Source organism: Poecilia mexicana, unplaced genomic scaffold (assembly GCF_051168715.1).
Source record: "Poecilia mexicana isolate PSO_F unplaced genomic scaffold, ASM5116871v1 scaffold_13, whole genome shotgun sequence".
NCBI lineage: Eukaryota > Metazoa > Chordata > Actinopteri > Cyprinodontiformes > Poeciliidae > Poecilia > Poecilia mexicana.
The window spans coordinates 3,664,547-3,680,516 of NW_028263382.1; the positions used below are offsets into that span (position 1 = coordinate 3,664,547).

The window sequence follows — 15,970 nt, forward strand, 5'->3', positions numbered from 1 at the left end:
CTCAATAGTCCATGGGAAAACTTTATAAGCTTGTATTAAAGCAGAAAGTACGGCTTCCACCGTAAAAAAGGCTTACAGTATCAATTATGCTGCATGAACTGATCAGTAGATTATTGCGAGGGAACGCAAAACCTTTTGCAAGGGAACGCAAAAGAAAAAAAATTCCCCATGTCCCCTGGTGGGCTCCGTAGCCTTACAGCTTTCAGTTTTGTCAACTAATTTTGCGTTTAGACTCTCAATGGGAATAATTACAAATAGTTCTGTCATGTTCGAGGGTAGGCTTCTGACTTATGCAGAATCAAACCCGGGAAGCAACAGTAAGTTAAGAATTTATTTACAAAGTACAATCACAGGTGTCTTGCAGGTGATCCTTTGGATCTGGTCTGGGGTTCGTCTGGAAGCAGAGAGATAGGTCAATGACTGTGCAAAGGGTGGATAGGATGTCTACTAGGCAGTGTTGTAGTACTCAAGAACGGTCTGGGTCTCGAGACCATTTTTTGATGGTCTCGGTCTTGTCTCGGTCTCGGGCTCTGAGGACTCGGCATTTTATTTCAAGACCAGTCGAGACCGCAACAGTGAAAATACCACTAAACGTACAGCATACTGTCCAGTTTATTTGTTAACATATTTGCTTTCAGTGGATGCAAAACGCACCGATTAAAATCCAAGCAATAATGTGTTTCTGTTTCTCCCCTTCCTCTCCCCACCTTTCACTCGCACGCGGCGCTCTGAGACATGCGCAGTGGCTTTCTTTCAGCGGCAGAAGATGTCAGTCTAATCGTCAGTAATATAATAGCGCTGCATAAATCATAAGAAATCCGATGGCCACCGCTAACTCAGCAGCGCTTCGCTTTCACAGATGGTGGAGACAACGTCTAACTTTTTTCGTCACTTAGAAAAGTAGCTCAAAGACGGTAAGCTCCGTTTACGTGATGTTAGCAAAGCTAGCTGTATAGAGACACATAAGCATTGTGATGAAAAAAAGTCACTCACTGCGCTGAATTATTGTGCGGAGATGTTGACTGACTTGTCAACATCTCACAACACTGTGTCCAAAAGTCTGCAATATATTGATGCGACATTCAGGAACAGTACGATTCATCTGCTCGTCTCTTTATTTATTAGGTAGGACTGGAGTCCTGAGAGTCGTTCTATGAGATTACCATACACTGTCAGAATAGCAAACATGCAGTGAGTACCATGCCTGCGGATTAAGAAGTCCGACAGTCAGAGGAGTTGTCAGTTCACCATACACAACAAGTTATGACGAAAATAAGTCATTAAATTGTTTTCCATGATAACTTTATAGATATACATGCGTTGTCGTTTTTTCAAATTGTATTTAAAGCAGGGTCTGGCTGCAGCTGCAGTCAGCTACAACACACACCCTGTAAAACTCATTAACCTACTTAACCACTAAGTCAGGATGCCATACAACTGCTAATAAAGTGTATGATGATCTACATCATGTTTCTATGTTGCTAATTAAATAAAATTATATGGTAATGAAGTGTCTGACAGATATAGCCGTGAGTTTGTGCTAAGGTATGACGATCTGACAGCATATGCTGACCTGACAGAACACTCTTCTTTGTTCTTGTAATCCTCTGCGTACACTGCAGTATCTATTATTATTTTATTTAATTATGTACATTGATATTTTTTCATTAACAAATAAATAAAACACAAGAACGAAAGAGCACACAGAGCATGCACATTGCTCTTTGATTGTTTTCGGTCAACGTGGCAGCTGTAATGGTAGTCTGCCATGGTGTCAGACTACCTGGCTTCATGTAGCGGGAGAGAGGGTGAGAACAGTCACAATGAGCGTCTTGTGCTTGGTTACTTCTTGCTTGTTGCTCCTTGGTCAGTGTTCATAGTTGAGCGTCAGGGCATTGCCTCAATTGCTATGTTTAATGGTGCAGACAGTGGTGGTTTCTGAGCAACATGAACAAACACCCTGGGCGTTATCTTTTTAGGGATGGCACGAGACCACTGCGGATCATAGCACAGAGATGGAAGCAAAGCAGAACAAAGAGTATGTCCTGCTTTTAATATTGGTTAAATTTATTAAGTATTTAATATCTAGGTGTTTTTATGGAAATATGGATCTTTCAGATCAATTTGAGAAGTAACTTTGATCATATTTCACATTTTATCGTATCATGTAGCGTGGGCTGCTGGTCTTGGTCTTGACTTTGTCTCGTACCCTAAAAGTCTTGATCTTGTCTTGGTCTCGGGTTAGGTGGTCTTGACCACAACACTGCTTCTAGGACAGCAGGAGAAATTGGCTTGCATCTCCTGGAAGGCTTCTCAACGGGAAGTTGGATCCGGGCAACCAATCAGGAGGTCCGAGGCAAGTTTCTCCGACAGGAATGAACTGAGGGCTGGAGCGGTTAGGCAGTTGAGGTTCGCAGCTGCAGGTGGGATTACGGGTTTGGGGGCCTGGCTTATACCGTGAGAGAGTAATCATCCAGCAGAGAGGTGAGGTCTGGCAGCTCCTTAAATCCTCTCTAGCTGGTGATCCCAACAAGCTGCAGGTGTGCAGCTCTGCTCCAGACCGCTCCCAGCAGGGAGCCAATGGGGAGAGACATTTTAATAAACCCAGATCCTGACAATTTCTGTACAAATCCAGTTTCTCAGAATACATGGGAAATCAAGCAAAAATACTTTTATAAAAAAAGAATGTTGTGACTTATAAATGCTTATATTCCCTATGCATGCAGAAAGAGACTCACTGCAATTAATGACTTACAAAATATTTATTCTGTGCTCTTAATACAAAGCAAGCATAAACATGTATGCATTTGATAATTTCTTCATTTTTGTACTCTGGATCAAAGTGGGGGAGTGGCAACATATTTTTGCTGCCAGGTTTCAACTCCTCTGCAACCTTATTTTCTGTTTCTATGTGTTCCTCCCAAGAGAAAATTGAGTATGTCGCGCTTGTTTTGTGAACCTTGCAAAGGGTTGGTTTTGTAGGAAAAACTTGGTGCACTAGACATGTGTTTTTGTAGCATTGTTGCATTGTTGGAAGAAGATCTCTATAAAACGTTCAGACAATATGGCAGTAAGATAAAAAAAAAGTCAAACCCTACTTGTGAAATTTCTTAAAGGGGCAGCATTATGTATTTTCCAAGCACATAGTGCCATTTAATAGCATAATCAAGCAACTATGTTACCTTCAGTTATAAAAATGCAGTATATATCAAAAATAGCGTTAAAATTTTTGACTTTGCAATTTGATGCCTTGACACTGGGTCTCTGTCACTTTAAGAAGCTCTTGCTCTGTATGACACGCTGCTTTCAGCATGCATTAAAGAATCAAAGCATCATTTCAGGTATTTTTTATAAGGGTTTAGACCAAAGAACAGACTATTCATGTGTTAGAATGACTCAAAGTCCAAACCTAAATCAAAATGAGGATCTATGGCATGTGTTAAAAATTGCACTGCGCCACACTTCATAAATTTCCATCTCGCATGGAAAATGAGTTGTCTTGCAATAGGAAAGTTGTGAGTTCAATTCCAGCTTCCCAGATCACATGTTGATGTGCCCTTTCAGGCCTTGGTTGCCTATATATTAGTGTGCTGCATATTAAAACATGGCTGGATGAATGAGACTCTCGGGTGTAGTAGCACTTTGAGTGATTGTGTTAGAATACAAATACTATTACAATGAATGGATGAATGTTTTTATTGTGCAAGTACAACAGAATTGAAAATGCAGAACTCAAGGTGTATAGAGACATAAGACAGATGAAGAAAAACAGCAACAATTTCCTAAAGCATCTAACACAGGAATCCAGTCAATATGCGGTATATATTGTTAAAGAGCTCACTGAGATTTTAGTGTGTGTATGACTCTGGAGTATAAACTGTTTAAATGACCACTTTTTGTCTATGAAAATACATTTAGACAAAGATGTAAAGCTCTGTGTTGTTTGTATTAAAAGCTTACAACTAATAAACTAGGTTCAAAGTGTCCTTTCGGGATGTTGGGACCATCTGCCAGAGTTGTTGCAGGTACTGTTTTATTGGTAGCTTCTCAGCTAACTTTTTCAGTCCTCATAAAATTTTCTTCTAATCCTAAGAGACCTTGTTGTGTTCTCCACTGAGGTCAAGAAGAGGGGTCACTATCAGCAGAAAGAGTGCTTTAGATCAGGGGTGTCCAAAGTCGGTCCTGGAGCCCCGACATCCTGCATGTTTTAGTTCTCTCCCTGGTTCAGCACACCAGCATCAAATGATGGCTCGTTAAAAGGCTTAAGGAGAACATTGACTTGCTGAGGAGGTTGTTACTACCACTAGGGAGAGAACTGAAACATGCAGGATGCCGGGCCTCCAGGACCGACTTTGGACACCCCTGCTCTACTTTCCCGCTAGATCAGTGTTTCTCAATTCTGGTCCTCACCGCCCCTGTCCTGCATGTTTTAGGTATTTCCCTTCTGCTACCCACCTGAATTGTATCTCTGGGTGATTAACAGGCTTCTGCAGCACTTGATGGTCATGCAATCATCTGAATCAGCTGTTCTGGAGTAGAGGCACATCTGAAACATGCAGAGTAGGGGGGAGGTGAGGACTGGAAGTGAGAAGCACTGTGCTAGACATTCATAAATCACAAGAGGTGATAGAGATATCCCACATAGCTGTGAACTGGTCAGTTGAAGGTGTGGTGCAATCCTGAAGTCAGAACTACACACAAAAGTCTCCTCATAGCATACTTTTCACAATAATAATGGTGGTCAAAGTCATTAGGTCATTAGTTGTGTTTTCATTTACTATGTAAACACAACTAATGACCAAATTTTTGACATTTTGAAAATTAATTTGCCTAATGGAAACATGCCATTTTCTCACGTTTTCATTAAAAGGTTTCAGTGAAGTGGTTTTTGGCTGTATTAACATTTCTATGGGTGCACTAAGCCCACACCTTAGTCACATAGGGAATTTGCTGTAGGCTTCAAAAGGGCTGTTCACAGCCAATCCCCACCATACCTGACAAAGCTTGGACAGTTTTGCAAGGAAGAATGGAGTAAATATTTTGTCATTTATTTCATGTTTTTTTTTTGTTTGTTTTTTACAGATCATTACAAATCAGTTTTTGTTGCTGTTTTGTAAAAAAAAAAAGCCAATTTCTGCTGTTTCTACGACATGCAAGTCCTTTCTAAGAGCAGTGTATATAATTGCACACATCTTTGCCTGTTTCTTATTCAAATAACTACTTTCAGGGGTTTTTTTTGCAAAACGGAAATGGAAATACATTTTTGCATCACACAAGTCACATGATGTTACTACTGACAAACTACGGATGACAAGAAATAGCTGGAGGATGCTGATGCATGTTTATTTAATAACCTACTTCATAAGTTTATTCATGTGTGACTTTAATTGTATTTCTTAATGGAAACACTGCAATTGCAAAAGTGTGTTTTTTCGATATTAGCGAAATATTGACCAAGTTTTGTACACCTTTGAGAGGTAGTAACCTAATTATTGGGCAAATTATAATTATGTATCTTACCTTTTGTTCTCCTCTCAAAGTATTTCTGAACTATATTTAAAAAATCCCATAGATGGCTGGTTGACACAAACCATACATAATACACAATACCTCCTCCAAGAGGAGCTGGATGGTGTTACAAGGAAGAAAATCTGAGCACTTCACTGTTACATTCACAACCCAAACATGGATAAACAGACAATCGATTGGAACAAAACAACCCATACTTTTTTCAAAGAACAAATTTAGTTTGCTTTAACTGAATTAATCTTAATATTAATAGCATCATGATGTAATAATTTCAGTAGAGCAATTTGGTAGGCTAAAAAAGTCTAAGGAAAGATATCAAAAGGTCGATGCCTAATGGTTTCAAGAATATATATGAATCAGACTTTTATATTCATCCACATCTTGTTTCAATAAGTCTAAAATAGTCTTAATCAAGCAGTTATAGTGTGTAGCATACATGCTGGGATGGATTTGATGTCCCAATCTGTTGAATGTTTAAATCCTGCAAAATAACCTCCAGCCAGTGGAAGCAGAGCAGATTCAATTATCAGGCGCCATACACAAAAAGAGGTTTTTCTCTATGTGAAATTCTGCATGTATACTCTTTTAGGTCCACATAAACAGGACACATTTCACTATTGAAAGATGTCCTTTCAATAGCGACCTTAAGGGTGTTTGCTATGTTTTGCCTCGATGCTCCCCCTAGCGTAGAGCAGTGTTTTTCAACCTTTTTTTGAGCCAAGGTACATTGTTTTAATTGAAAAAATGTCGAGGCACACCACCAACCAAAAATGTAAACAAAGATACTATATATTATATACGTATATAGTCATTCTTATCAAAGTGTCTTGAATAGGAATCAAATAAACACAGAAATGTATTTTTATCACATTTTACATTTCTTATTTCAAATTGCACGTAACATGTCCACTTCAAAAATACACCTGAACAGCCACAACACTGTGGTGTTAAATTTAAAGAAGTTGTAGAAAACTTCAGTGTTTTACAAACTAATCCACAAGCATTCTTTTAGCCGGAATACAGAAAATCATTCTTATTCTGAAAGAAGCAATAATATTTGGGAAAGATTTCACTGTAACAATATGAAGATCTGCATGTACAAAATATCAATATCTGTATATTTTACCCAGCTAGTGTGAAACCTGTGCATGTTTGGATGAAAACAGCTGATTTCCTGGCAGAAATTGAAGACGAAGGTCTTCCTCATCAGCTCTGAGTCTCTCTGGTTTTAGTTTTTATAGTAACCAGGCTTGAGAAGCTCAGTTCACACAGACATGTTGTGGCCCATGTTCTTTACAACTACTGCTGAGCTTCACTCTTTTCCATCACTGTCGTCAGTCTTGCTAGATACGATGCTCTCACCGCTACCTGTAGCATTAATGCATCACTAATTCTCTTGTTTTAATGTAAAATGCTCTGTACCTACTGCCATCTAGTGGTAAGAAAATTACATGATTACGCCACTAGTCACTACTACAGCAGACACTCGAAGATGGCATTATTTGCAGTTAATTCATTTTCAAAAAATATTTTAAGACCAATTACCGTATTTTCCGGACTATAGAGCGCACCATACTATAAATCGCACCTTCAAATGTTTTGGGGAGGAGGGGTCTGGAAATGTGTATATATAAGCCACTCCGGGCTACAGGCCGCTGGTATCTCTGCTGCTCTCGGTTTTCTATAAGGACCCAGCAGAGGGCTGCATCCTAATAAATCTGCAGGATATATTGAGGACGCAGCCCTCCATCTCCAAAGCCAAACCATGGTTTCATTCACGCCGAGTTTACGTGTAGCGGCTTTATTTCCCTCCTGTAGTGGCAGATCGACAGTCTTCAACTTAAAAGCTGCATCATATGAGTTTGAAAACATTTCTCCGTCGTGCCTGCTGCTAGCATGTGGTTGTTCTAAATGAAAATTAACGCGTTCTTCTTTGATTTACAATTTTGACTTCCAATGATTCACTTCCTGCTATAGAGCCCCCTGGTGGTTGAAGAAAAATACACAGAAAAGCCGCACCGGGCTACAATCCGCATGGTTCAAAGCTTAGGAAAGAAGTAACAGCTTATAGTCCGGAAAATACGGTACCGTAGGTGAAATTGGATAATTTCCACACCACACCTGACGATCACCCACGGCACACTAGTGTGCTGCGGAACAGTGGTTGAAAAACACTGGCGTAGAGGTTGCTAGTAATACTGTTGAAACAGTAGTAACTTCCTTCAACAGATTCATTGTATTGCGTCAAAACCAAATTATGTAGAATGTCATGAGCCGGCATCCCTCTAAAGTCAGTTCCTCTCACTAAGGCAATGTCAGGCTATTATGAAGATGGGGTCCATAATTTACCACCTAGCATCAGTTGGATTGGACTATACCATGTATCTTGGATGCCTTTAGTTTTGTAACTGAAGGGTGTTTGCTGTGTTAAAATATCCTGGTTGTCTTCAAAGCTTTTTCAGCTTTTCATTTTATTCCATTAGGTAGAGGATACATGTTTTACTGTATAACATGGCTAGGCTTATCAGGCACTTTAGATTCATATTTTAGTCTTCCATTTGTCACAAACTGCATTATCAGTTGTAATTCTAGGTCTTTCTTTTTGCGTTTCCTAATCTGATCCAGGTGTGTGCTTGACATCAGCTATGTTGATTCTGTGGCTTCTCCAAACCGAGAGTCTAGTGAAAGCAAAGTTTTCAGCAGACACACTTTAGAGGCACGTCTCTAAAGTGCGTCTGCTACATTGGTGTGTTGTGCAAGTGGCACCTCGTCATTCAGGGGGCAAAGAGGGTTACCAAAACACAATATAACAAGGCCTGGAATGACAGGGATCCTGTTCAGCCCTGGCATTGACATCATCAGGTTTAAGTGTTCTGCACTGAATCTATCATTCAGACTTGGTATCTAAATGTGTCCTGAGTGACCATATGGACCTGGATCTTACTGTTAGAGAAGACAGCTAGAAGTGTTTCTTATGGAGGACTTCTTCTGATATATTTGTGTACATATAATCATCATAAAACAGCCGGGTGTTTTTTGACAATCTCTGAGGCATACAGAGAGGGTGAGGGAGATTACATGACACTGTTTATTCATTAATCAGCCAAATAATAATTAACTTTGAGGGAAATTTTGAAAAAGTGAGCATCACAGAAAAAATACTTTAACAAGAATCTGGATGAGAAGAAATAAGAAATTTATTAAACACCTGGCAAGGTGAGAACAAAAACAGAGTCAAAGGAGTCTCTCAAATCTGCTCTGACTAACAGTAGACTCTGGCTTCCTTTTATAATATGGTTCTGGTCAGAGAAGAGAGGCTTGATTGGACTGCAGGTGTGAATCCTTGATTGTTATGTACCAGGAATTCTGTGGAGCCCAACACAGATGGTCTGGCCCAGAGGTTCCCAAACTGTGGGGCCATTGTGTGTGCCATTACAGGGGGGCGCGGGAAGCCGTCTGGATGAAAAAAAACAAAAAAAAAACATGAACAATGTATGCGCTGGGTTTTTACCTTAGAATGGCCAACTCTGTTATTCCTCTGTCAATTTGATACAGTAGAGGCTTCCACACTTCCCATATTTGTGTCCTCTGTCACTTTTATCAGCAGTTAAAACTGTTTAATCCGTTGTTAACATGTTGTAACCTGTTTTTCTGAGCCGCCTTTAAACGCAACATGAGCGCTACGACGCTCGCGCTGGGTTTCCACCTGTGAAGGAGACCTGCTGCTGCTGGGCGGAGCTACGTAGGTTTGTGTTAGAATCACGGCAGCAAACCAGCAAAACGCAAAGAACTTTTCACAGTTTTTCCTCCAAACTAACCGACTGAGTTGAGTAAAGCTGTTGGATGGATGCAGGTAATGTTAGCTAAAAGATGACTAGCTAATATCAATACAGAACCTGTAGCTTAACAAGTAGCCTACCGATGTTGTTGTCTATGTCCAGCTACGTACATTAATTTTGCCCCCAAAAAAGTCGATTTCCGCCACCACGCCCCCCCCCCCCCCACACACACACACATCGTTCAACCAGACAGCTGTTTGTAATCCATAGGTGGGGCCCAGGAGAAAAAGTTTGGGAATCACTGGTCTGGCCATTTGTCTCTTGTTAGGGACAGGGGGTTGTTCTTCAATGTTAGTGAGTTGAATCGTTTAACCAGCTGAAAAGTCGCCCGTTTGAGTTTGAACACACTGTGCAGACATTTGCATACTCTATTTGTTCTGTTCTTGTTTTTTTCTTTTTAACATTTTGAAGCCTTGCAAAAGGGTTTTGGCAATATTTTCTAATTAGTTTCTCCCTGTTCTTAAGATTTTCTTCAGGACTGCATGATGAAGCCAAGACTAATAGTTTATAATAAAGGTCAGTTTTGGAACAGGATAGAATTGTGTTGTACTTGTTAGCCTGTTTTGAATTTAGCTGGGGTTTTATGTATAGATTAGAAAACTCAACTATAGTTAATAGTGGATAAATGAATGAAAACAACAGATGTGGTAAATCTCTCTGTTACTGTTTCTGCATGCTTTCACTTTACCATATGTTGCACAGAAACTCCTACAGTGTAATTAATACCTCGTCCCAGCTGCAGCTCCCACCTGGATTTTATGTTTACATATCAACATGACATGGATGGTTGCTGTTCTGCTGCTGTGACAATTCCAGATAAAAAAAAATATTTTGTGATATTGTCTGCTTTTTTTCCAGGATGTGGTGGGTTACAGCAATCAGTCATCGTTTACACAAGGTACGTGCTTCACCTGCATGAGACTCCATTACACATTAACCAAAACAAAGAAAACTGTATGTAAAAAAAAAAAGTAAGTGTTCAATCTCGGACTGATCTTTGATATCTAGGTGGTTTTTGTTTAGATGTTGCCAGTGCTTCCCCTGCTGAGCAGTCTCCTGGGGCAGCAGACCGAGGGCTACAGGGTGCCGGGTGGAAACCTGCTCCCCCCACCACCACCTCTGGGCTGCAGCCTGCTGTGATGCCGTGGTCTACATCTGACTACAACCAGCAGGACTCCGCAGCTCAGACTCTGGCCTACCCAGCTGCCTCTGCCCTCACTGCTGATGTATACATGCAGACTCTGTGTCCCAGCTACACCATGCTGACCTATACACACACACCGCTGCTAACTAACTTTGGCGTGAGTAAGAAATCTCAGTGCAAACTTCAAACCAGCTTCAGAATATTAGCTAAGGTGCTGAACTCTTGAGTATGTATCAAAAAATGAAGGCGATGAAAACACAACTGGATTGGTGGGTTGACAGACTTGGTGCTAGTTTGCATAAAACACATAAAACTATAAGATTCAACTCACATTTACCTGGGAAATCTGAGATCTCAAACACTCTCAGGTAGTCTGGAAAGAATGAAAGTTTGGTTGTTTTTAGAATCCAGCAGCATAGTTCACATGGTTCAGTGATCATCAGCTTGATGCAACTGTACTACAATGCATAAATTACTTCTGAAAACAAAAAGTCAGTTAATGCTTTGCTAATATGGGACTGATTTTATATACATCCACAAGGCGCTCCGTTTTGCAGGTGGACTTGTCATGTGACAACCAAAGCAATGGCGGTGCATTATTAATGCTGAGGTGCAACCAAGACATGGCATGCTTTATGCAATCAGTCAAAATGTTAGGCATACATACTTACCTCTATATTTAACATTCCTATGCAATAACAGAAACAAAAGCAAATCTGAAGGCCACAGACTGATAATATTGAGAAAACCTTTTGAATGCATAATTATAGTATGAATGGTAGAAATATGGGAAGCCAAAGGTGTCAAAGCTTTTGCAATCAACAAAACCTGGTGTAAGTAGGAGCTACTGTATACGGGGAAGTTTAAGTACAGAATTCTTTATTTTCTGTGAAAATTATTGGGGTCTCAAAGTTGAGCAGCTTGAAACTGGGAGCTCCTGTTTTTTTTTTTTGTTTGTGTTTTTAGGCAGCAGGCCCATCGACTCTGGAGCGTTTCCAGTCACATGTAAATAAATGTCCCATACCTGATTCGTTTTGGTCTTTGGTTTGAATAGGGTTGTGTGCTTGGCCACTTGAACCAAGATGGGAATGCTTATATTTCTTTGGAATGAGTTTCAAAGGTTTGTGGATGCTTTAAAGCTGAAACAGCAACCCTGGGCTCAGTGTTGGTTCCTTCACCCCTCTATCAGCTCTCTTTGTCTAGAACCTGGACTTTGTCATCTAAGCTGTGCCCTGAGTGAAAGTCTGGTTGCGTTCTGTCCAAGCAGTGAATATTGATTGCTCTGAAAGGCGCAAAGCAATTTCAACGCTTGGGCTCAATTACTATAGTGTTCTTGATTACTTATTTTTCAAATGCAGCTCCTGTCTTACAATGACATGAATATATGTTGGCACCAGGGGTTGCATTAACGCAGTGTTTCGCAATAAAGAAAATAAAAATAAAAGGATGTGAAAACCTCACCCGAATGTAAATACTACATTTCCTCAGTTTTTGTCTCATAAAGATGTAATTGTTCTGTGCGCTGAAGCGCATGAAATGCATCTGCAGGGCAATTTCATTCTTACTGAAAAATAGAGGCGATTTATTGTGTCTCAAACAGATCCCAGGAACAACATCAGACATCTCAGTCCAGAAATGTGCAGTTCTAGGCACAGCCAAGATACTGGAGGAGAACCTCAAGCTCCCAGGCCTCTGGTAGAGGACCCGAGCTCAGAGGATGAAAGAGACCACCCACGGAGGGTGAGAAGGGAATTTTCTTTTATATATATATATATATATATATATATATATAGATATAGATATAGATATAGAGTTGGTACTAACAGGAGAAGTTATTCTATCCCAAAAATATATTTTTTATCTATATTTTAGCAAAAATAAGTGGCAAAATTCTAAGAAAACAGACTTTATGCAATAAATGAAACTAAACTAAATGTAAGAACTGTAGGATGCATCTGAAAGTGACTTAACATTCGCTGGAAAGCGGTAGTTGGGGGGAACAGCCCCCCTGATTTGAACTCGATTGGTGTTCTGTTGGACTTCTGTGCTCATCATAGACTGTCCATAACAAACACCATGTTCAAGCATGAGGGTGTCCATATGTGCTCTTGGTAACAGGACACCCTGGGCCACTATTCAGTGATCAACTTTGTCATCTCGTCGGATCTGTGACCTCCTGTTTTGGACACTCGGGTGAAGAGAGGTGTGGAGCTGTCCTCTCAGGCCCAAATGTGTTATGGGCCTGCCAGCTCCCATCTGGGAACATCTGGCAGAGCCTCTCAAGAGACGGAGCTTTAACTCCCACCTCCAGGAGAACTTTGAATACGTTCCTGGGGAGGTGGGGAACATCGAATCTGAGTCAACTATGTTCCATGCCTCCAATGTCAAGGAGGCTTATCAGAGATGTGGCCGCAGAGATGAGGAGCCAGTTGGGGTGGCTCAGACTCTGGTTAGGATGCCTCCCGGATGCCTCACTGCTGAGGTGTTCTGGTCACTTCCTACCAAAAGGTGGCCTGGGGAAAGACCCAGGACACACTGGAGGGACTATGGCTGGCCTGGGAGCACGTTGAGATTATGCCCCGGAGGAATTGGCCCAAGTGGCTGTGGAGAGGGAAGTCTGGGCCTCCCCACTTAGGCTGCTACCCCTGCAACTCAACTCCGAATAAGTGGAAGAAGTTGGATGGATGGATAATAAACTAGAATCACTAAGAAAGGACTGAACTGAAGCAAAGCAGAAGCAAGCTCAGGCTTGTTCATTAAAATCTTTCAATAAATTTTGTAAATAAGTCATTATTTTTATGGTTTATCAAGTTGTTAACCAGGTGGAGAAAAGCACCGTTTTTGGCAAAATATTAACATCACCTGGTTTACAGTCTTTTTATACTGTATCTTTAACTTGTGTGTGTGTGTGTGTGTGTGTGTGTGTGTGTGTGTGTGTGTGTGCGTGTGTGTGTGTGTGTGTGTGTGTGTGTGTGTAATCATGTATCTGATACAGTAACAGGATAGTTTCCTAACTATGTTGTGGGAATCCTCTGCTACGAAAAATAAGAAGATAATCTTCTTCCAAATGACTGTTTGCTAATATGTTGATTTATGGACTGGGATATTTCACACAGGTGGACTGCAGAAAACAGTAACTAATTTGTTCAAAAGAAAAGAGTGATGCTGAAGGTGAAAAAGAAGATAAAATTGATTATTAATGTTTAACCATGCTGGTCGAAGTGGAAAGAGTACAAGCTAAAACTGAAAGTTGGTGCTGATTTTCAAATATGATCACAAGCTGGTTGCTCCACATCACAGATCAACAGGTCAACCCACAGCCACTCTTCCATTTGGTAAACTTTTCTTTCCAAATGGTAATCTCTCTGTGTTTGTCATCCATCCATCCATTTTCTAACACCCTTGTCCCTAGTGGGGTCAGGAGGGAGGCGGGGTACACCCTGGACAGGTCGCCAGTTTTGTTTGTCATCTATTACTTCAAAAATTTTAAGTGTTTGCTCTTAGTCTGTATCAGCAGCGGATTGTAGATTCCTAACTTTGTTTCAGTGCATTTGAAATACAACTTGGAATGTGTTTGTTCTTTCAGACCATCCCAGTGGCTCCAGGTCAAAGCCCCCTCGCTCAGATGGAGCGCCCAGACCCCGGGCTGGCCTATCCCTTGTGGGCACAGCCTCTTACCACCATATCTGCCATGCCCAACCCAGGAGTTCAGTTTGCCTCAGGTTCTGCAGCTCTGCCTGGACCCCCTTTGGTTCATATGCCTTTACCCATGTCTTTGACCGCCATGATTCCTCAACCAGAGACCCAGGCGGTGGACCCTCACCCTCAGATTCTGGACATCCAACAGCACTCAGAGCATGAGCTGGACCAAGAACCACAAGATCACTCCTTGGAAGAAAATCCTGAAGAAGAGCCAGTGTCCCCTAATCTGCTGGATAAACTTCTGGAAGATCAGAAGGGGCACGATGACGAGGAAGACAAGAATTCATACTCCAGCTCCATGTTCTTACCTAATGTCTGAAGTCACAACAGTTCATTCCATTGAAACAGATTTTATTTTATTTTATTTTGTAACTCGGTGGTCATGACATTGCAGAAATTTTTGGCATTAACTTTTGCTCAATTCTTGCCTTAGTTCACAGACAATCCACCTTAAATCAGACAGAGCTGGAAATGTTTAGCGAAAATCTCAGCACTAGATGCACAAAACTGATTAATTTCACAAAGATTAATTTGCAGTAAAATTTGATTCTACTTGGTATTGGCACTGGAATGAACAGAAATGCATGACAAATGTTTCTGTCTCATACTTCACAATTTTACAGAAATCTGTCCCCGCCCAAAAATCCCAAATTCATTTTTATTTGTGTGAAAATGTGGAAAAAAACATCAACAATTAAGGCACAGCATTTCTTTATGGAAACTTGGATGTAACTTCACACAAATGGAAAGTAGATCTTTCCTGCCTTGTACCTGTGTCCAGCCTAGAGCACTCTTCACGTTCTCTGAAAAATAAAGAAAAGCCTCACTAAAGTCAATAGTTGTCTTCAGTTGAAAAATAAGAAACTGTTCTCTGTCTGTAAACCTTTTGGTTTTAGTGGTGCAACATGTCATCCTCTCTTCACAGGTTAATTATTCCAGTTACTGACTGCAGCTGTGGAGGGTGGAGGTTGTGAAAAGGTGATGGTCTTAGGTTTTGTCCTAAATATGTAGTATGCAGATATTTGTATTGGAACGTGTTATGTTTTAATCAAAGGCACAAATAAGGTATATTTAAGGTTTGTCTACAACCACAACTATAAGAACTGATAACATATTCAGTTGTTAATATTTAGACATAGACATACTTTGTCTATGTCTAGTGTAGAAAAATATGCTAAACACCATTAAACGTGTGTTTAAGGTCACATAATTATCTGGGAAAGTGAGATTTCAAGTGTTCCTTCAGAGAAGGTATTGTAGGAAACTCTTTGTGGCACACATGGCAATTTTACATGTAAAAATGTACAAATTGAAACAAATTTTGTTTCAAGGCTCCAATAACAAAAGTATGAATGTAAATACATATAATAAAAGATGAAATTAATGGGAGCGTAGCATCCTGAGGGTGAAGCTGTTGTGGAATCTGGTTGTTCTGCTTTTAAAGCTGCTGAACCTTTTCCTAGAGGGCAGCAGAGAGAACAAGCATTTACATGAATTTACATATTTTTGTTTGCTTATAACAATAATGTATAAGTATAACACCAATTAATGTCATGTTGACATCTCTTGATTCAATTAAAATGTTGTCAACCTTATCAAGCAAGCAATCTGGCTGTGGCTTTTCATTCCACAAGCAGCTGAAATTATAAGTATGGCAGGTTTAGATTTATAATAACAGATTCAAAACTCAATTTCTGTTAGGAAACGAGAAACAATCTACTGAAAACAATAAAACAATGTAAATGGAGTAGGAATT

The 15,970-nt window shown here is 40.3% G+C and overlaps 1 protein-coding gene across 1 annotated transcript in view; it reads left to right on the forward strand.

Annotated features, from left to right (window-relative positions):
* Positions 1-15,560, forward strand: part of pou2af1 (POU class 2 homeobox associating factor 1) — a 30,516-nt gene extending 14,956 nt beyond the window's left edge. The window contains exons 3-5 of the mRNA XM_088011478.1: positions 10,227-10,266; positions 10,392-10,669; positions 14,099-15,560. Coding sequence (XP_087867604.1) covers positions 10,227-10,266; positions 10,392-10,669; positions 14,099-14,533 — 753 coding nt within the window. The 3' untranslated portion in view covers positions 14,534-15,560. The remainder of the gene's footprint in view (positions 1-10,226; positions 10,267-10,391; positions 10,670-14,098) is intronic.
* Positions 15,561-15,970: the final 410 nt, after the last annotated feature.